Here is a 22,442-nt window from a genome sequence, read left to right as displayed (position 1 = left end):
AGAATGACAGCGGCGCTCATCAGGGGCTCTGCTAATGATGGCGAATTTGCAGGTTGAGAAGAAGAGTATAATTGCACTAGGGCTTGGGTAGAAGTTCAGGTTTGCCACCTGGAATGTTGGTTCCGTCATTAGGTTCCGTCTGTATACAACAAGTCTGTAATGGGCATCTTTTTCCCTTGCATCTCCGGTCTCTCAACTCTAATAATTATTTTCTGTACATCTGACTTGTTTGGCTTTAGCAAAGGTTGGCAAACGGTAGCCTGCTGGCCAAATCTGGCCCATTGCTTGATGGCTAAATAAGGTTGGATTGGATGAAAGGGCCACACCCATTCATTTACACAGTGACTAAGCCTGATTTGTGCTAAGATGGCAAAGTTGAGTAGTTGCCACGGAGACCGTATGACCTGCAAAGCCTAAAATATTTACAGTCTGACTCTTCCCAGGTAATTCGCTGACCCTTGTGCTAAAGATTAGATACAAGCTGATCCCAAAGTTGCATCAAAGTACTTTTTGGAGTTCTGGTTGGTGCCCTAATAATATGGCTGATGTGAACACCGTGGGCCCCATTGTACCATTTCTTGGAGTGACCCGGATGGAGATGCCCCAGGAACCATACCCTGGAACAGTCTGTCAGTGCTGATTTTCCCCGACCCTCAACATCAGCCTTTGAAATAGGATTATTTGCATCCTCCTTTAACAGAGCTTTTATATCCATTCTTTTGTTTGAGCATTACAACAACCCTATGAGATAGCTAGGACCTCGTGTTAGAGAAGAGGAGTTCAAGGCCAAAAGCACGTTAAGTGGCAAGTTAAGCAGGTGGTCAGCAGAGCTAGTCTAGAGAGCCGTCCCTGGGCTGCTGTAACCCATGCACATGACTGCCTGCTGGGGGAGTCAGGCTTCGCGAATCTTCACAACGGATCAAATGCCTGCCACGCCCGAGGGTGTGCTATGCGCTCTCCATTACTGCCCGCCATTAGTCTAGTCCCATTCAGAGAATGACTCTGGCTCTGGGGCAATGTCCTATGAATTCCGGAATCTCCTCAGGGCATTGTGGGCTTCCCTTCAAACAACACCGACAGAGATTTTGAATCTTCAGCCAGCCTTTTGGGGCTGGAATGGAGGCTGCTTCCTCTTGGCTCAACTCTGTTTTCCCCTGGCTGTGCATGTGTACCTTCTGACTCAATGGCATTTGAGGAAAGGATAAGTCCCATTACTCTCTGCATGTGGAAGCTCAGTGCTGCCCAGGAGTCCAGCGGCTCTTATTATTGACTGCCGTGTCTTCTTTACCTTGTAACCTTTTAACTTGGTTTTAATTATTCAAATATTACAGGAAAAGATTCTCCTTATTACAAATAAATCAAATGATATAGATCAAGTGGAAGGCCCTCTTGACCAAACTGACCTTCATTCCAGCTCTGGTTCCCGGGGTAACCATTGATATCAGCTTGGCACATCTTTGGCTCTTTTTTCAATAACACACACACATGCATGCTTATGTGTGTATATATCTAGCTATATAGTTTTTTGGTATATATTCACAGAATGACATCATGTTGTGTGTACACCTTATTCTTTTCATTATCTTTGAGATCTTTGAAAGGTCATTCATTTTCTAACTCATGATTTTTTAATTGTTGCAAAATATTCCATTGTGGGGATATACCCTAATTTATTTTCACTCATGGGAATGATGCTACAATGAATACCCTTATTCATTTCTCTTTGAGTATATGTTTGAGTATTTATCCAGGATATGGTAAGTGAGATTGTAGCCATTGTGTTATTTACATATATATTTAATATAAATGTATTCTGCCAAATTGCTGGTCACAAGAGGATTAGTATATTATCGTTCCTGTGAAGAGCGCGTAGAGGTGTCTGTCACACATGGACTCTGTTGATATCAACTTTTTGATTTTTGCCGATTTGGTGGGTAAACATTGGTGTCACATTCCTTGTGGATTTTGCTTTAATTTTCCTGGTTACTAGTGAGGTTGAGCACCTTTAGGTATGTTTATTGGCCATGCATATTTCTCGTTTGTGAATCACATGCCTTTTTAATTCTACACATAGCTCTTCGATGCATCTGGAATTGAATTTTGTGAATGATGTGAACTACAGATCTCATTTCATTTTTTGACAAATGGATAGCCAACACCACTTACTATCTGTTCTCTTCTTTCCCTACTGTTTACGTTACTCTCTGTTTATTACATACTAAATTCACAGTATATTTCCAAAGTCTTAACTCTATCCCATTGTTTTATTTTTCTTTCATAGCTAATACTACATTGTTTGAATTGCTAAAACTTTATATTATAAATATGATATAAGCTTTGTATATCTATATGTTTGACATCTGGTAGGTGATGTCCTGCCTCACTGGTTTTGTTTCTTGTTGTGTTTGGTTCAAAATTTTTCTTGGCTATTATTGCTCGTTGTCTTTTAAATAAATTTTTCAAGAATTTTGTCCGGTTTCAGTTGGGATATTAATTAGGATAGCATTGAATTTGTAGATTACTTTGGAGAAAAGTGGCATCTTTCTTTGAGCATTTCTATCCAGGAACATAGTATGTTTCTGTTTCTTTAGCATTTCTTTCTTTCTTTTTTTTTTTGGTGAGGAAGATTAACCCTGAGCTAACAACTGTGCCAGTCTTCCTCTACTTTGTATGTGAGACACTGCCACAGCATGGTTTGATGAGTAGTGTGTATGTCCGTGCCTGGGATCTGAACCCACAAACTCTGGGCTGCTGAAGGGGAGGGTGGAAACTTAACCACTACGCTACCAGGCCAGCCCCATCTGTTTTAGCACCTCTTTTATGTGCTTTAATAAAATTTGTCTACTTTATTGATCCCCCCCACCAAAGGACCAGATTCTTTAATTGACTGTATTTTTGTCTCATTTTTTCTATTTCGCTAATCTCTGCTTTTATCAGTATTGTCAATTAATTTTAGATTGATTTAATTCTTTCTTTTCTAACTTATTGAGTTGAAAGTTTAGTTCATTTCTTTTCACTGCTTTTCTCATAAATGCTGTAAGGGTGTGTATTTCCCTCTGAGGGCTGCCTGGGTACCACCTGCAGGTTGGCCATGTGGTAATCTCAATATCCTTCTTGCTGCAGAAATGTTTACTTCTCATCTCGATTTCTTTGTCCAAGGGATTGCCTAAATACTATTTTTAAATTTCCAAATTTATTTTGGCTAGTTTGCTTTTAATTTCTACTTTCTGTTTGCCTTTAGTTGTGATTATATCATGTCTGCTTTCTTTGAGATTTTCTTGCTGCCTACTACATAGTTTGTAAAACTGTCCCATGTGTGTTTGAATCTGATTTATAATATTTCTTCTTTGGATACAAATTTTTGATATATCTATTAATTGAATTGGTTAATCCTGTTATAGAAATAATCTATGTCCTACTGTATTTTTGATTTACTGGATTTATCTGTTCTGAGAGATACACTAAAGTCTTCCACTAAGATTGTGGCTTTATCAATTTCTTCTCATATTTCAATTATTTTTTGCCTTATGCTTTTTCCAGGCCATATTATTATATGCATAAAGTTTTATGACTGTTATTTCTTCATGGTAAACTGTATCTTTCTTTGCTACCAAATATCCCTGTTTGACCGCTTTCATCCTTTTCAATTTAAATTCTGTTTTGTCTGATGCTATTATTATTACACCTGCTTTCTTTCTGATAATTGCCTGGCGCCTCCTCTTAAAATCTTTTGATTTTTGACTGTTTGTTTTAGGTGTATCTCTTGTATCAGACTATAGGTGAGAATTATATAAGTCAAGATGAAATTCTGCATCTTATAATGAGTGACTTGAACACATTCACATATATTGTGATTGATTATATAGTAAGTAATTGGACTTACTATCTTCATGTAAGTGTTTTATTTATTGTACTTGTGGTTGAAAAACTTCTTCAACTTTGTATCACCCAGAGCTAACCAGAGGGCTTGGCTCAAAACAGTAGGTGTTCAACAAATGCTCACTGAATAAAAATTCCCTTGATCCCCTAATTCTGATCTGATATGAGAAAGAGCTAATGGCAAAATAACTCAGTTGTTATGGGGTTGGTACTAAATTTCAAATTATAGGTAAAAGAAGTTTCTCGAAGGATTTAGTTACTCTATTAAATCTAAGAGGCTTTTCCAATTCATGTAGATTTAATATGTAAGATTTGAGTTTCCTGTAAATATGAGGTCTGATACAAGTTCCTGTTGTTAATGAAAGTGCAGGTAAAGGCTAAGGTAAAGATCTTGGAATTGGAGAAGGAAATCTAGGACGTCATGTGCACCAGGCTTGCTCCTTATGAGGGGGCACATTGAAGGACATTTCCCAGCAAAACTGAATCATTGTTTGTTTTAGTTCTGGATTTGGGTCTCAGATTTCTTTCAATTAGCTAACTTCACCTACCAGAGTGCTGGATAATTGGTTTATTTTTTAAAAATAATATTATGGCAACATTAGTTTGCAGACTGCTCCTCCAGAAAAATGACCATGTCTGATAACGTCAAGCAGATTTAATTAGGGATATATAAAAATGAAGTCAAGATGGCTCACAACTCATCAGACATTATTTTGTTACCTTAATTGACAAAGAAATTGAGAAATAAAAGAAGCACGTGTTCCGTCATAGTGGAAAGAATACTAGACTGGAGTCAAAGGCCTCCCAGATTTGGCTGAGCCAATTGGGCTCTTCGAAACATCCCCAGAGATCTCTTTCATACAAAGGAGTGGGATTAATGGATCTCTCGCGTTTCTTCCAGTTCTAAAATGCTTCCAGTCGGTGCCTGGAAAAGTCTTACGTGAAACAGTAGTAACAGTTACTCTCACCAGCACCCTTAAAATTCTGCCATGAGCTATTTGTAACTCGAACCAGGTTCATCTTATTCAGTTATTGATTACAAACCATCCAGGATTCATACCTTTGAATACGTGTTAAGCGTTGACGTGTTTTTCTAAGCCATCATCAGCCAGTTACTGAGCTGAGGGGGTAAAAGCCTGTGGCTCTTCCAGTCGCTTTTTCTTGTTTAGAGCGGCGCCGGCCCCAGCGATTCTTTGGCACTTGGAAGAAAGGACGCAGTGACAGGCGGGCAAGGCCCGCTGCGGCTCTCGAGGTGGACACGTAGTGCTCTGAGTGCTGAACCCAGTGTTTCCTCTTCTGCTTCCTTCCTGAAGTGACATTATTTTGCAATCAATGGTGAACTGCAGAATTCTCTTTCTTGCCTGCATTTCAGTTGGAAGCTTCGAGGTTTGATCTAAGGCTAGGGGGTCAACAAAGATGCAGAAGTGTAATCCATGGTCCTATCTGATGGTCTGATTGAGCACAGACTGCTCTGTGCTGAGGCTAATGACGAGGATCAAGATTGACCAAGACATGATACAGTTTGGCCGAGCAAATGGATTTTAATAGCCAGATAAAGCATGCTGTTCTCCATCAGCATTTTCTTCTAATTTTCTACAAAATTAGTTTTGGCTCCAATGCCATTTTCTTCTTCCTAGCCATCCCCATGATCTCTATATCTCCTTGGGGATGCTGATATTTTGAACAGTGGTTTTAAACTATTCTCGGAATGTAAGGGTTCCAATAAGCCCTTCAAAAACCCCTGAGGACAAGAAAAGAGAGGCAGTGGGAGGGTCTTGGACCTTCTTTAACACACACACATATATGTAAATAACACATTTGGCAAAAACACTGGAAGGGAATTCAATTTCTTTCTTTCTTCTTCTTTTTTTTTTTGCTGAGGAAGATTAGCTCTGAGCTAACATCTGTGCCAGTCTTCTGCCACTTTATATGTGGATCGCCACCACAGCATGGCTGGCAAGTGGTGTAGGTCCGTGCCTGAATTCCGAACCTGCAAACCCAGGCCACAGAAGCAGAGAAGGCAGAACTTACCCACTACACCTGGGGGCTGGCCCCTGGAATTTGATATATTTTAACTTGAGTTTAACTCCTGGTGGTGGCACCAGATATTTTCTTACAGTCTTTTCTTACAGTGTCCACAGTTAAACATATATTATACATTTTTTCTCCAAGAGAAGCCGTGAAATAAAGAATGACTTTTAAGAGTGCAAAAGCGAATTGTCTGAGTTCTGCTCATCAAGGAGGGCTCCCGCTGCCTGGGAGCGCTGTGGCTCTCAGGGCTTAGGGTGCGCCAGGCCCCACACTCCTCGTGGCAGAGCCCTTCCCTGGCCATGGTGGCTTTTCCTAACCTGGTGTCTCCTCCCCCCAGAATGGCTGCAGTCTGTCCAGGCCACCATGATCCTGTCCATCATCTTCAGCGTCCTGTCCCTGTTCCTGTTCTTCTGCCAGCTCTTCACCCTCACCAAGGGGGGTCGGTTTTACATCACTGGAATCTTCCAGATCCTTGCTGGTAAGTTGGACATAATAAAGTAGAAGCTGGGCCTATCTGAGGTTATGAAATGGTCAATAAGTAGAAAGATGTGGCCCTAGAATGACTGATGTTCATGAGTCTGCTCATCGGATGGTTTTTGTAAAGTACAGGGGTGTGTGTGTGTGTGTACATATACCTTAGAATCTGGGAAATCTCCGCTTCTCCATGGAATGAGGTGTATAGGAAACGAGACTTAGGGGCTCTGAAAGGAAGGTCCCTAACCGAGTTAGACCTATCGCCAGGAATTAAGCTGCAAGGGGGGCACATGATCAGAGGCAAATGCTGAGGGTATCAGTAGAGCAAGGGCCAGTCTTAGGGCGGATTTCTGTAGATTACAGTCTGCCCAAGGAGCCAGCCCTGCTTCAGCATGGAGATGACCCTGCTGTACTGCTGAGAGCTGCCATGGTTTCTCTCAGGTATGTGTCTTCTACCTCTAAGCGGTGATGAAGCCGCGCTGACAAATTCTTGCTCTCCTTTACTCCAGCTCCTAGAGCCCACTGGCTTTGATTTACTATTGTCATCCTCAGGTGTCTTCATTTTGGCACCTCTGCATAATGTGCCATCATTTCCAAACATGAGGCCATGAGAACATGAGTGGTCTCCATCTCCCCACTAAACTGCTTTCAAGTTCCCCCATGGGACAGATTACCTGTATGCAAAATGTGCAGACTCCTAGAAGCTTCTATTACAGAGGGTGGCATCTTCCAACTTGTGTCTCTAGACTCTGGCCATCGTCTCATGTCATTGACTCTTGTCCTTCTGTCCATTGACTGCCTGTGGACTGAGGCAGCAGGGCATTGGAGAGAAATAAGAGGCAGATGTGGTGGCGGATTCTACAGTCCAAGTGAATAAATCACAAGCTCCATAGGTACCAGAGAACACCTGGGCACTGTGAAACGTTCTGGATTCGGACCCTCAGAGTAGGCAAAGGGAGTAGCGTCTCTTGTTTGAGTTAGTTGTCAGAATGTCCCCAGTACTGAGTCACCATCCTGTGCTCAGGAGCAGTCATTGGAGGGTTGAAACAGCCCATATGTCCTGGATGGATGGATGGATGTGCAGAAATAATGGCTTACACAGGGCTATGTGGCAAGACAGTCTGAAGTTGAATGTTGATGACCTTTTCTAGAATCCAGAGAGTTGCCCTTTCCTGGAAAAAGGAAGTAAGCTAGAGAGCCACTTCTCATTAAATATTTAAATATAACATTTCAATATGCACAGTTTGGGGATTTCAAAACCAAATAGTGCTTTCCTGTTGCACAGGTTTTATTACAGCAAGCCAGGCTCCCGGAGCGCTGCCAGCTTTGTTAAACTGCTAATAATGCAGTGAGATTTCTAGGTACGTTAGAAGCAGAGTTATCATTCACTCTGTTTCCAGCAGTAATATAGAAAACTAGAATGTATTCTTGGATTTCTTTTATGGCTTACTGTTTATAGTTCCATATCAATGATAATCAAATCCATTGTATCGATGAATGTATCCTCAAGATAAAGTAATACAGACTTAGCAACCAGAAGTTTCATAAAATACTTATATTTGATCTATACGAACTTGTTATTTTACTGATAAATTAACTGAAATTGGGAAAGCGTAAATGAACACCCAGCTCATGCACGGACCACTGACTGCCTCCACTCCCTCTCATACCATGTGGAGTGAATATGGATAGGTACTTCCTTCTAGTTAGAGATAGCAAAGCTTTTAAGGGACACAAAATCCAAGGCAGAAACTCTGCTTTTTATCTGATCTTTCTTTGAACCTGATTTCCAGCGGAAGATCAATGCAAATTTGCACCATTTATTATTCTCATGGGCTTAAACATCTGAGATGAATAGGAGTCTACACCATCAGAACTAGCCAGACTGAAACCATTGGACTGAGAGGAGCTAAGTGCCTGTTGACAGCCTTCTTGGAGCAGAGAGCACCTGCGTCTCCCTTCTTCCCGTGACAGATTTCAGCTTTAAATTCTCTAAATGTCTCCAAATGTCTTTTTAGCAATATCATTTTCAGTCAAAACCCAAAGTCCAGAGATAAGAGCCATTAAGTCACGCATGTTGTCACTGCACCTTGTGTGTGACAGTATTTCAGTTCAGCCAAAAACCCTTAGGCGCTGAGATTTTCTAATCTTCCACAGCTTGTTTACTAATCCGTGCTCGCTTCACTGTTTTGACTCTCGTTCGAACTCAGTACAAGCCTTTTAGAAAAAGAACTCTGCTATGAAAACCTCTGAATTTAAAAGCACATGATTTGTTCTTCCCTTACCCCCTTCAAATATAGCTTCTTATCTCTCATGAGACCTCACTTTTGGTTATCAGTTTGTCAGTTTAGCGGTCCATATTTGAACAGGAAGTTCTCCTGAGTTAGAAATGTTAAGCGAAAATAGCAGATGTCATTTATAAGTCCTAAGAATTTTCTGTGCTTCTTAACTCCAGTCAAAATGATGTGAAAGAGAGTCTTTTTAGGAACCTCAGGTTTCTGGAATGTTGCGTTTGAACTTGCTGTAGGTTTTTCTACTAAAGTTGAGAACTAAAATGGTTAGGGACTTCACTCAGAGATTTCTTGACTCTTAATGCCTGACGATTCTAAACCCCTCTGTCATGTGTGTTTCCCACCTCACAGCCTATTAAGCAGCCAGGAAGTAGAGAGAAAATTAGGGGAGCGTTGTTGGAGAGGAGAGCTGATGACAGCCTTGAAAAGTGACAGCTTAACATCAAGGAGAAATGAGAAAAGCTAAAACAATCAAACGAAAAACAAAAACAGAAAGGAAAGGACAGAGGGAGGGAGGAAAGGAGGAAGGAGGAAGAAAGTGGCCCCACGGTCATGGGAGGTAAAGTCTAGGAGAGAGCCTGCAGACGCATCTTTGAACACAGAGGCATTTTAAGCGGAAGCCACCAGAATTTGCTGAGTCTCCCAAGTGGCTGTTGCAGGCTGGATTATCTCTGCACAGCTTCCCTTTGGAGGGCCCAGCTGTGGTCTTTATAGATCACGCACACGAGTGTGCAGGAAAGGCAGGCGGAAGGTATTTGGGGCTCTTGGGGCTGACTGTGGATTCAGGACCTGTCTGCCTTGCTCTAGATTACAGCTCTGCGTGTGGTTACAGGTCTACCTGGTCTGCTGCATCATCCCTTCTCCATTTCATAATAAGCCACAAGTCTCACATTTAAGAGCTATCTTTCCTTGATTACATACTTCTCAGGTTGGCTGCTTCCTGAAGATGTATTGAGAGGCGCCTACGTCTAGTTCAGTGCTTTTCAATCTTACTGACCCATCAGAATCACTGTTTTATGAAGGGGTGCTTTTTTAAAAATGCCAGTGCTCAGGCGTCATCCCTAGAGAGTCCCATTTAAAAGCTCTTGGGTGGGGCCACTCCCTGGGTGACTCTGAGATTCATCCAGGGGTGGGAACCACTGGTGTAGCCGTTAAACTGCTCCTAATCCCATGTAAATTCCTCTAGGATATTTCCCCACCAACAGCTCATCCCATTCATGAGCCATTGATTCTTCTAAACTCCCTTCTTAGAGAAGGGCCGTCCTGATTCTGCATGTGGATTTTGGAGTCATTCTTATTTTCAGAACCCTGTAGCCATCTCTTCCCAGGGAGTAGATATCCTTGCCCTAGCTCTGCTGGGTTGGGTTGCACTAGATGGGAAAACATCAAGAAATTCTCATAGATACAGACCTGAAAGAAACATTCGCATGTGTTGGTTTATTTCACTACATACACCCAGCAGCGAACTCTGTGCATGCCACACAGAAGGCCCTGAGTACCTACTTGTTGGATGACTGGATGATTGTGTTCCCTTGGCAGAATCAAACTCGGGTCACATGCGTAGCTACTATTTATTGTGGTTAAAACGAACAGCAAGGATGGTAGAAGGAGAGGCCGGAGTGACTTTGACTTTTTCTGTTTCTCGTGTTTGTTTTGTTTTACATGGATCGATATGGATATAGGGCATTTAGAATAAAAGAATCAGGGGGATGAATAAAAGCCCAGTGCCCTCCCTGTTCTGAGTGCTTCAAAGATAGCTTCAGTCAGATTCCACAATTAGAAACCCTCGCTGTGAGTGAGTCGTTCCCGATGTTACACTGGCCGTGCCCAGATCAGAACCCAGTAGTGCAGTGGTGACTTTCTGGGCAGCACAGGTCACATGGATGCTGAAAATGGAAACTGGGCCAGTAGTTCTGAGAAGGCTCCGTGTAGGTCACACATAGAGCCCAACGCTTTCAGGGCACCGGACCTTCCAGCCTCTTCCTGCCCCACCTCATTCCTGGAAGAATGAGCTGGGGTGAGACACAGGCTCTCACCCAGCAGACCAACACCACAGAGGCCCCTCCCACTGACTGTCTCAGAGGTCTCATCCAATGTTCACTTTGTAGTCAAGTTCACTCTGGCTTCCACTCCAGGCTCTCAAATGAACTGCTTTTGCGAAGGTCATTGATGTACTCTTTCAAGCCTTTTGCTGAATTCCTCCACTCATTTCAATACTGTTGACTATTCACTCCAGGAAACTGTTTATTCCCTTGGCTTCCAAGACATCACCGTTTTCCCGGATAGAGTTAACCCACCAGGGCAGTCCTGCCAGAGTCCCCTCTCCCTCACTCCATATCCAGTCCACTACAGCGTCCTGACACTGGGTAGCATCCTCTACATTGTGCCCATTTCTTTTCTTTTATGCACTAAAACCATTGCGGCTGTGCAAAAGCCAACTCATGCACCTTCCTGCCCCCACCTTGTCCTCACCCCTAAATCCATTTCTTGCACTCCTGCTGGAGTGGTCTTTCTAAAGCACACATCTGATCATGTTTCTCCTCTGCTGAAGACATTCTTCTCACCACACTTCCTCATCATGCCACTTAAGGCCCCCTCTCTCCTGGCCTCAGTGAGCTCTCAGTTCCTCTTACACTCCCCTCCCCCGTTACGGGAGACTCTCATCATGACTTGCTGGGGGTTTCACCAAGCTCTCTCAGGCTTCCTTGCCTCTCTCATGTTCTTTCTTCTACCTGGGAGACCCTCCCCACCTGTCTTTACCTGGCTACCTCTTACACATCCTTTAGACCCAGGTCAAGCACAATCTCCCCCTTCAGGCTTCTCCAGGCCCCAGTTTGGATTCAGCGCCCACCTGTGCTCTGAGGTCATTGGGTGTGTTTCACTTTCCCCTTCTTGAAATCACATCGTATTATATTGGAAGTCTCTCCTGACATGTGTGTTTCTGGATGACCCTCATCCTTGATGGCAGGGGCCGTGTCTCATTTGTCTTGGTATACTCAGTATCCAGAACAGTGCCTGCACACAGCAGGCACTCACTACATGTTTACTGAACCAAACAGAATGGAGATAAGGAAGTATTGAGAACTCCCTCCATGTCTTCCTTTGCCTTTGGCCTCTTGGTTGCTCCCTTCCAAAGAATCTGGCTCCAATCGCTCACCTGTGGTTATTGTCACTACTAAAGAGGGCTCGAGGGCTCCTCTTCAAAAGGGCCTGAGGGAGAAATTCAGGGCGTTGTTGCAGACTCAGCCATCCTGAGGCAGGTAGAAACTCTTGTCAACTCTTGAATGGCCAGCACCTTTATGTTGTCCGGAAAGGGTCAGTGTCCTTCCACTTAAAGCTGGCCTCCACTCCCAGACTCAGGCCCCTCCCAGGGCATCCCCATCTGCCGCAGCACACACTGCTCGTCTGTGGGGAAGCGGAAGGGCTGCCTGTGTGTCAGTAGCCTCGCTTACCTTCCCTGTGAGGGACCTTCGTAAATGCAGCTCCACCTGCTGGCTGTGGAGAAAGTGAGTCACAGTCCACTTCTTGGGAGGCGTGCTCACCTTTTAGGGGCTATTGGATGGCATTACCTACTCTATATTCCAGGGCACATCTATTGCGTTCTATACAGACAGCCTTGTAATGATATATTCTCTAAAACATCAGTCTTCTGACAACGGTAATTATAAAGTGTGTATCCTCTCCTTGGCTTTGTAAGTGTCTAAGCTTCTTGCTTATTGAAGTGAAGCTTAAATTCATTTACTTCTGAGATTCTACTGGGGCAAATGTTGTTTAAATTAAACCATCCAGTTAGTCACCTCACTTGGGTAGCCTGCCTTTCTCCCTTCCTCTTGGTCATAGATGGAATGTTCTCTTTGCCAGTGAAATCTGGCACAGCTGGTCTACACGGCGACCATGGCATCTTTCCTGCCGGTGCTGGTGAGACATCGCCCCATTTGGAAGCCTTGCCACCACCATGAGCCTTGCCGTGGGCCCTTTACTGTTCTCTTTATACCCCACTCTCTCCCTTGCGTGAGCTTCTTTTTTATCCTGCCCTCTTTAGGTAGGTCCAATACAGTGAAAGAGACAACTTCAATATTTCTTAAAGACAAGAATTAACGCTTTGGAGAGGTGAGCCGCGGAGCTGTGGGGGAAGATACAGGAGGGTCACAGATCTCAGAGCGAATAAAATGTGTTCCCAGCAGATCGACACTGCTGTATTCCTCAAACGACAATTCGCCAGCTCTGGTTTCCCCTCTGACACAGAGGTCTTCACTGTCTCCTGAACTTTCTGTAGGTAGTAGGTCCTGGATCCGATCCCACTGTAATCCCAAGACTATTGTGTGGCTTTCTCAACAGCGGCCAGTCAAGTGGGAGTTCTCTCCTCTGATTTGCAGACGGACAATCTTATCAGGGTGGCAAATGTGACGGATTCCTACTTCTGCACTTTGTTCAAACAAAGTTGCAGTGTCCAGTGAAATAGCAGCCTGAATAGCAGCGAGGTTAGCTGTAGGTGGTCCGGGGCGCTGGGAGCTTTGGAACCACAGGAATCCCACATGGCCTGTTGGATTTATAATAGAGTCACTCAGAGCCTCTCAATGACCCTGTTTTCAGGAGGGAACAGAGCAGGCTTTGTGCCGCCCCAGGCTGGGCTGCCAGCATCACTGGACCCTCCCCTGCAGGGGATGCTGACAGCCATCGTGGGCATGGGCCGTCACGCTTGAACTTGCCTGCTTCATGAGGCCCAGGGTGTTGGGTTTTTTCTCCATCCCACACCGGAGGGCTGCATTGTGGGCAAGGAAGGGGTGGCCTGACCCACCTGTGTAGTCGATACCCTTTCACCCCTCTTTGGGCTTCAAACTCAGCCTTGGGGGCACCAAGAACTGTTGGAAGGGCCCAGGTACAGTGGAGCTTGCCCCCATAGTCGCCTTCCTCTGCAGTTTTGCTTCCGCTCATGTCCTGTCCTTCTGTCTCCGCCGCACCTTCTTTTCCCTCTGTGTTCATTCCTGTGCTGCCCGGCAGTGCCCACAGGCATTGCTTGCTCCATTTCTCATGTAGCAGTCCTGCCAGGAGGTCTGGCGTGGAGCTCTGCCCCTGCGTTCTACACGGAACCTGGTGCTTTTGCCAGGGCCCTACTCTGATAGTGGCAAAGTATCGTTTCACTTGCACTGGTTTCAGATAACGCCGCCACCCATTTGTAGAGTGGTTCGCAGGTTTCCAGCGGCTCCCACACCCAGCCATCCTTGGAAAGAGACAGATGCCTTTATCTTGCAACTCGAATTCTCACTGGCTACCTGGTGTTGACAGGGAATTGGTGACACTTAAAGGAAAAGAAATGGGGCAGAGACGTTGACGAGGGACCTCGGAGATGATGGCCTGGGTCACGTAGATTAGAAGCAGAGAGCAGATGGCTCCCCGTGTTCCTATTGGATCTGGCAGCAGATTCCTTCCAGAGTTAGACAAGCTCTTGTGGTACAGTGTTGTCTGCCCTCTCTGCAGCCCACTTCCTTCTCCATAAGAAAGAGAGATCAGTGACTTGTTGTGTGTGTGTGTGAGAGAGAGAGAGACGGAGAGAGAGACAGAGAGAGAGATAGAGAGAGAGAGAGTGGGGTCAAGAGCAGGGAGTGGTGTGGGCAGGTGCCCGGGGTCCTGTGGAAGGTGCATTGGGGATAGTGCAGAGAGGACCCCCACCATGACTTCTCCATCACCCAACTTGTCCTCCCCTTCCGCAGGTCTGTGCGTGATGAGTGCAGCGTCCATCTACACGGTGAGGCACCCAGAATGGCATCTTGACTCTGCATACTCCTATGGCTTCGCCTACATCCTGGCCTGGGTGGCCTTCCCCTTGGCTCTCCTCAGCGGCGTTGTCTACGTGATCTTGCGGAAACGCGAATGAGGCGCCCAGACAGGCTGTCTGAGGCTCTGAGCAGCCCGGGGAAGGGAGGAAGGAAACCAGAAAACAGAAAAAAAAAAATGCTAGTCAAAAAACCCAAACTCAAACCAAACCAAACCGAAAGCAGTTGAGGGGGGTTAGTGTTGATTGAAGATGTATATAATATCTATGGTTTATAAAACCTATTTATAACACTTTTTACATATATGTACATAGTATTGTTTGCTTTATATGTTGACCATCAGCCTTGTGTTGAACCTTAAAGAAGTAGCTAAGGAACTTCACATCCTAACGTATAATCAAGCTCAGTATTTTTGTTTTGTTTTTTGTTTTTTTGGTTTTGCCCAGAAATAAAATAACTCCATCTCGCCCCTTCCCTTTCATCTGAAAGGAGATACCTCCCTCCCACTCCACCTCATGTAGACAACCAAAGTGTGGGTAGAAACCCCGAACAGCCCAAAGCTCTCTTACTGTGGGTCACCCCGTGCGTCACACAGAGACACACACTGCCCGCACCTCTGTGTGAATCCTTACGCACACTCGGCCAAAACCCCCGAACTGGAGCCCTCAGCAAAAACGTGGCTTGTGGCTTTGGAATACTTGCCCTCGAGGGTGGGTGTCCCGGTCACTTGTCTAGATGAGAAATCGGTGACAACGAACCTATGAAATGGTGCTATGTATCTACCATTCCTTATTATCACTAATCATCTAAACGACTCACTGGAAATTCAATTAACAATTTTACAACATAAAGTAGAATGGAGACCTGAATAATTCTGTGTAATATAAATGGTTTATAACTGCTTTTGTACCTGGCTAGGCTGCTATTATTACTATAATAAATAAATAATAAACACAGCCTGTATCACCCCACATTTCTCTCACGGTCGGAGCATCGGGACAAGCCTCTAGACCCCCTGGGACTGAGTTCCCAGGGCTCAGCTGGTCTGGACTGTTCTCTGCCTCCAAGGACTGTCTGGCAATGACTTGTATTGGCCACCAACTGTAGATGTATATACGGTGCCCTTCTGATGCTAAGACTCCAGACCTTTTTTTTTTCTCTCGCTTTGCTTTTTCTGATTTTATACCAGAACTGTGTGGACTAAGATGCATTAAAATAAACATCAGAGTAACTCACTCATCTCTCCTGGGTTTTTGTGGGGACCTGGGGGTGAGTGCGAGGGACACGTCAGAGTGGAGGGACTAAAAATCAGAGCTTTTGTACAGGCTACAGGGAGCATGTTGTGCCTTCCAGAAGAGCTAATTGGAGAGGGCCAGGAAGTGTCGCTGAAATGGAAGCTGCAAGTGGACTAGAGTGTTCATGTTCTCAACCCTCTCTCTTGTGCTCTGTTCTCTGATGACCCGCCTGGGTCCACGGAGGCGTGTGATGCTGTCACCTAAAAAGGGGAATCTTAGCATAAGTAGCACAGATCCCTAACCTTTAGAAGGAGGGGAGGCATGATATGGTGGAAAGCCCACAAGATGGTGACCTGAGGCCAGACTTTCAGGAAAAACATGAGTTGGCATCAGCTGAGTGCCTAACACTGTCCTGAGGGAGGGAAGGGCCGACCGTGTCCTCCAGTTCCGGGTTTCTAGGCTGTGTCTCGCTCATACTCATTTTTACCCATTGACCTTTTACTGTGCATCTGTGGTACATCAAGCTAGTGATGCGCTCAGTATTCTTCAATATTTACTGAGCCCCTCTGTTGAACTGAGCACCAGAGATCAAGAAAAAAAAAGAACGTAATTCTCAGTCTCAACAGGTCACATTTTAGTGAGAGGCACAAGCAAATAACAACTACATTGTAATGAAGAGGGTAACAAATGAGGCAGCTTGGATTCGAATTTGTCCTCTGCCCGCACCAGCTGTGTGAGGCTGGACACGTTACTTAAACTCTAAGATTCTGTTTCCTCATCTGTAAGATGAGGACGCCAATGCCAAGTTTATAGGATTGCAGAGAATAAAAGGAGACGATATGTGTAAAACACTTGGCATAGTGACTGGTAGGTAGAAAGCAATCTGTAGATTAGGGTTCGTCACAAATGTTGCAATAAAGAGGTATTAGGAAATATTGATTGTTCTGGGGAACTTTCGATACCAGGCTGCACCTTAGAATCTTCCAGAGACTTGGATTCCTTGTGTCTGTGGTGGGACCCACCGTGCCTCGAACCGTTTAAAGAACCCTGCTGGTGATCACAGCACGCAACCAGGAGCACAACCTCTGAGCTGGCCCAGTCTCCTCAGATTCTGATGTGCTAATGCATCACCTGTAAAGTGCAGATTCTGGCTCAGGCAGTCTGGGGTGGGGATGAAGGTTCTGCATTTCCAGTAGTGCCTGAGTGGTGCTGATGCTGCTGGCCCACAGGCCACACCTGGAGTAGCAACGGCCTAGAATGCAGCCACTTCAGGCCCCTCACACTCTTGTGTCTTCGAACATCTGTGATGGAAGGGCTTCTCGCCTCTGAGGTTTTCACTAGTGACCAACTCACTCTGCGTCTGACTCGGATGGATGGGCTAAGGTGGCCCAGATGCCCGTGAGATGCACGTGAGACACAGGTAATTGAAAAAACTAGGAATTTCACTTCACAAGCTTGTACTTTGAAAATGTCTACTTTTATTTCGTAAACTCTCTTTTATAACATTTAACTAAAAATTGAAAATTAACACGGACCAGAACGAAGAATAAAATAAAATAATGACCCATGTTTTGAGCACCAGACGCCATTATGTATTATGTGGCTCTCAAGTTTTTTCAGCCGCTAAACAAACCACTGGACCCATGCTCAGTGTTTGTCTGGCACAGAATCTGGCCCTAGCTTGGTTCTCCAGCTTTGCTCTCTCCTTCATCACCGGTATTGAATTAAGTGTGAAAATGAAAGAGATGGGAGATCAACTTTCAGGATGCAGGAAACCGAAAAAAAAAAAAAGGGGCCACTTAAATGCTCTGAAAATAGTCTTAAAAAAAAAGCAAATGAATACATATCTATTGAAGAACATCTACGGAATTTTGGTAGGAAAGGTAAAAAGTCTGGTATTTGAACCAAGACTTTTCAGTGACCTCATCTCAGTGAGGCAGAGATTCCACGTCAACTCCTGTAGCCAAGAACACTGGGCCCCTCCACACTAGATCGAGAAAAGAAGGCCCCTCTGCCCCAGACCAAGAAGACAGGGCCCCTCTCCCCCAGACCGAGAACACAGGGCCCCTCTCCCCCAGACCAAGAACACAGGGCCCTCTCCCCTAGACCAAGAACACAGGGCCCTCACCCCCAGACTGAGAACACAGGGCCCCTCTCCCCCAGACCAATAACACTGGGCCCCTCCACAATAGACTAAGAAAACAAGGCCCCTCTCCCCAGATCAAGAACACAGGCCCCTTTCCCCAAGACCAAAAACACTGGGGCCCTCCACACTAGACCAAGAAAACAAGGCCCCACTCCACCAGACCAAGAACACAAGGCCCTCTCCGCAGACTAAGAACACAGGGCCCCTCTCCCTCAGAACAACATGCAGGGCCCCTCTCCCGCAGACCAAGAACACAGGGCCCCTCTCCCCGAGACAAACAACACAGGGCCCTTCTCCCCAGACCAAGAACACAGGGCCTGTCTCCCTCAGACAAACAACACTGGGCCCCACCACACTGGACAAAGAAAACAAAAACCCTCTCCCTCAGACCAAGAACACAGGGCCCCTCTCCCCTAGACCAACAATACAGGGCCCCTCTCCCCCAGAGCAAGAACAGTGGGCCCCTCTCCCCCAGACCAAGAACACTGGGCCCTCTCCCTCAGACCAAGAACACAGGGCCCCTCTCCCTCAGACCAACATACAGGGCCCCTCTCCCCCAGACAAACAACACAGGGCCCTTCTCCGCAGACCAAGAACACTGGGCCCCTCTCCCCCAGACCAAGAACACAGGGCCCCTCTCCCCCAGACCACGAACACAGGGCCTGTCTTCCTCAGACCGAGAAAACAAGGCCCCTCTTCCCCAGAGCAAGAACACAGGGCCCCTCTCCCTCAGACCAAGAACACAGGCCCCTCTCCCCCAGAACAAGAACACAGAGCCCCTCTCCCTCAGACCAAGAACACAGGCCCCTCTCCCCCAGAACAAGAACACAGGCCCCTCTCCCTCAGACCAGCAATACAGGGCCCCTCTCCCCCAGCTCCAAGGACAAGACCTTTCCTCCTGGGAGGAGCACGATGTCAGAATTTCTCAGCTCCCTGTTGCTGAGGGTAAGTTTGGGTGAGTGTGGTCCACGGGTGGGGGCTCCCTTCTGCCCAGCCCCCGCTCATGGAACAGAGGCTCTGCCTTGGGTGCAGTGTGCTGAGAATACTGGGGCCCTGCTCTCTCCTGCCCTCGCTCATGAGGTGGTGGTTCCACATCATGAGAGGCAAGCCAAGCAGACCTCAGGCTGCTGCCTGTCCCCCTCACCACCAGTGCTCAGCTTCTAGAGTGGGAGTATTACTCAGAGAGAAGTTTTCCATGGTCCTGCCTCCACCTCCAGAGTCCTGCCTCAGATATTTTTGCCTCAGTGGAGAAAGAGGACATAAAACAATTGCTTCCTAATCTCTTCCCAAGGAATGGACTTAATTTACAAAGAGAATGAAGAAATTTAAGCCTAAAGGTGCTCTCAAGAATAGTGGAGTTTCTGGAGAAAGGCAACTGGGAGGAGGCTCAAGATACAGGCTAAACCGTAGGCTGGCTAGTTTTCAAGAGAGAACGAGGGGATTCTAAAACTAGGAGGAACCCTCCTGGGGTCAGAACAGAAGTCAAACACTGATTTCAGAAACTATTCCTTCAAAGGAGTCAGAATTTGATGGGATTAATTTATAGAGCAATTTATGACCCAGGTCATTGTTGAAAACAGTAGAGAAATTAGCAGAAATTTAGTAGAATCTATCCACTGGATGTGGTCAGGGAAGGAGAGAAAGAGAGCCTCACCAAATGCTCTGCCATCCCCAGATGACCATGGGCGTATCCAAAGTGGTGCCTCCCTAGGAACAACATCAGAGAGTGAACACTGTGAGGAGGAAAGGGACTTCACTACATTAATCCAGTCACTCACTAAATAAATGAACAAGCAAATAACAATCACAAGCCCCAGAGTAGACAAATCCATGCTCAGAGTTGTTACAATATATTATCTAAAATGTCCAGTTTCCAACAAAACATTATGAAGCATGCAAAGAAACAGAGAAATAAGACCTATACATCAGGATAAAAGCAGGCAACAAAAACTGTCTATGTGAGAGACCAGATGTCAGATTTATCAGAAAAAAGACTTTCAAGTAGCCATTGTAAACACGTGTATGGACCTAAAAAAGCCATGATTAAAGAAGTAAATGAAGGTATGATGACAGAGCTGCAACAAATAGAGAATATCAATAAAGAGACAGAAATTATGAAAAAGAGCCAAATGGAAATTACATTGTTGAAAAGTACAATAATTGAAATACAAAAATTCACTATAGGTGTGCAACAGTAGACTTAAGTTGGCAGAAGAAAGATAAGTGAACTTGAAAATAGATGAATAGAGGTTATGCAAGCTGAAGAAGAGAGGAAAAGGAATGAACGAAAATCAAGACAGCCTCGGGGCCGGCCTTGTGACATAGTAGTTAAGTTTGTATGTTCCACTTTGGTGGCCTGGGGTTAAACCAGTTTGGATCCTGGGTGTGGACCTACACACTGCTCTTCAAGCCATGCTATGGCAGGTGTCCCACATATAAAGTAGAGGAAGATGGGCACAGATGTTAGCTCAGGGCCAGTCTTCCTCAGCAAAAAGAGGAGGCTTGGCAGTGGACATTAGCTCAGGGCTAATCTTCCTCAAAAAAAAAAAAATCAAGGGAGCCTCAGAGAAATATGGGGCACTAGTGGGCACACCAACATACATGTAATGGGAATACCAGAAGGAGAGGAGAAAGAGAAACGAATAACAACAAAAAATATTCAAAGAAATGATGGCTGAAAACTTCTCAAATTTATTAAAAACAATAACCTACACATCCAGAAAGCTCAATGAATTCCAAGTAGGATAAACACAGAGATCCACAAACAGAGACATCATGGTAAAATACTGAAAGTCAAAGACAAGGGCAAAATGTTGACAACAGGAAGAAAAATGACCCCTTACTAAAAGGGAACCCAATAAGATTAACAGCTGACTTCATAGCTGAAACAATGGTGGACAGAAGGGAGTGGGATAACATATTCTAAGTGCTCAAAAAAAAAGCCTGTCAACCAAGAATCCTTTATCCAGCAAAGGTATCTTTAGAAAATGAAGGCAAAATAAAGATTTTCCCAGATAAACAAAAACTGAGAGAATTTTTGCTGGCAGACTTGCCTTATAAAAAATACTAAAGAAGTTCTTCAGGCTGAAAGCAAGTGGTCTCAGATGGCACAACAATAGACAGAAAGATCAATGGAATAGGATTGAAAGTCCAGAAATAAACCCACATGTCTATGGCCAACTCATTTTTGACAAGGGTGCTAAGACCATCTAATGGGGGGAAGAATAGTCTTTTCAACAAATGGTGCTGGAACAACTGAATATCCACATGCAAAAGAATGAAGTTGGACCCTTATCTAACAGCATATGCAAAAATTAACACAAAATGGATCAAAGACCTAAAAGTAAGAGCAAAAACTATAAAAACTCTTAGAAGAAAGCTTAGGAGTAAATCTTCATCACCTTGAATTTGGCAAAGGACTATTAGATTTAACACCAAAAATACTTGCAACAAAAGAAGAAATCAATGAATTGGACTTTATCAGAATTAACAACTATTGTGTTTCAAAGGACACCATCAAGAAAGTGAAATGACAACCCACTAAATAGAAGAAAATATTTGCAAATCATGTATCTGATAAGGGACTTGTATCCAGAATATATATAAAGAACTCTTACTCAACAATAAAAAGACAACCCAATTAAAATGTGGGTAAAGGGCTTGAATAGACATTTGTCCAGGGAATATATACAAATGGCCAAAGGCACCTGAAAAAATGCTCAACATTATTAGTTATCAGGGAAATGCAAATCAAAACCACAACAAGATACTAGTTCACACCCACCAGGTTAGCTAGAATAAAAGTCTGATACTAATGCTTGTTGACGAGGATGTAGGGAAATTGGAATCTCCACGTGCTGCTGGTGGGAAAGTAATGATGCAACTGCTTTGGAAAGCATTCTGTCAGTTCCTCAAAGGATTAAACTTAGAGGTACCATACGATCCAGCAATTCCTCTTCTAGGTGTATACCCAAGAGATATGAACAAATATGTCCACGCAGAAAGTTGTATATGGATATTTATAGCAGCATTATTCATAATGGTCAAAAGACGGAAACAACCTAAATGTCCATCAACTGACAAATGGATAAACAAAATCTAGTCTATTCACATGCTAGTATATTATTTGTCCATAAAAAGGAATGATGTACTGCTACATGCTACAACACAGATGAACCTTGAAAACCTCATTTAAATGAAAGAAGCCAGTCACAAAGACTACATATTATATAATTCAATTTCCATGAAAGTCCAGAAAGTCCAGGGACATCTATAGAGACAGAAAGTAGATCGACGGTTGCTTAGAGTGGGGAAGGGCAGGCGGCCATGTAGAGCTGTGATAGCTAATGAGTACAATATTTCCTTCTGAGTTGATGAAAACGTTCTAAAGTGGACTGTGCGGATGGTGGCTCATCTTTTCCCGGATGTGAATATACTAAACACCAATAAATTGCATATTTTCCATGGCTCACTTGTACAGTAGGAGAATTATGTCTTAGTATAGCTTTAGACAAGAAAAGAGACAGCTGCCTTCTCTAGCTGTTCCTAATTCTCTCATTAAGTCTGTTCTTTCTGTTTGAAAAGTAGTACGCCTCTTATTTTTGAGGTTTTG

General features: G+C 44.6%; 1 protein-coding gene across 3 annotated transcripts in view; it reads left to right on the top strand.

Annotated features, from left to right (window-relative positions):
- The window catches only part of PMP22 (peripheral myelin protein 22), a 32,318-nt gene extending 16,634 nt beyond the window's left edge, over positions 1-15,684 (top strand). For 2 of the 3 annotated variants that reach the window (XM_005597021.4, XM_005597020.3), the window contains exons 4-5: positions 6,248-6,388; positions 14,387-15,684. In XM_005597021.4, the coding sequence (XP_005597078.1) occupies positions 6,248-6,388; positions 14,387-14,550 (305 nt within the window). In that variant the 3' untranslated portion in view covers positions 14,551-15,684. 3 annotated transcript variants of the gene reach the window in all.
- Positions 15,685-22,442: the final 6,758 nt, after the last annotated feature.

The sequence above is a fragment of the Equus caballus genome, chromosome 11 (assembly GCF_041296265.1).
Source record: "Equus caballus isolate H_3958 breed thoroughbred chromosome 11, TB-T2T, whole genome shotgun sequence".
Classification (NCBI taxonomy): Eukaryota; Metazoa; Chordata; class Mammalia; order Perissodactyla; family Equidae; genus Equus; species Equus caballus.
This window is presented reverse-complemented; position numbering and strand designations above follow the sequence as displayed.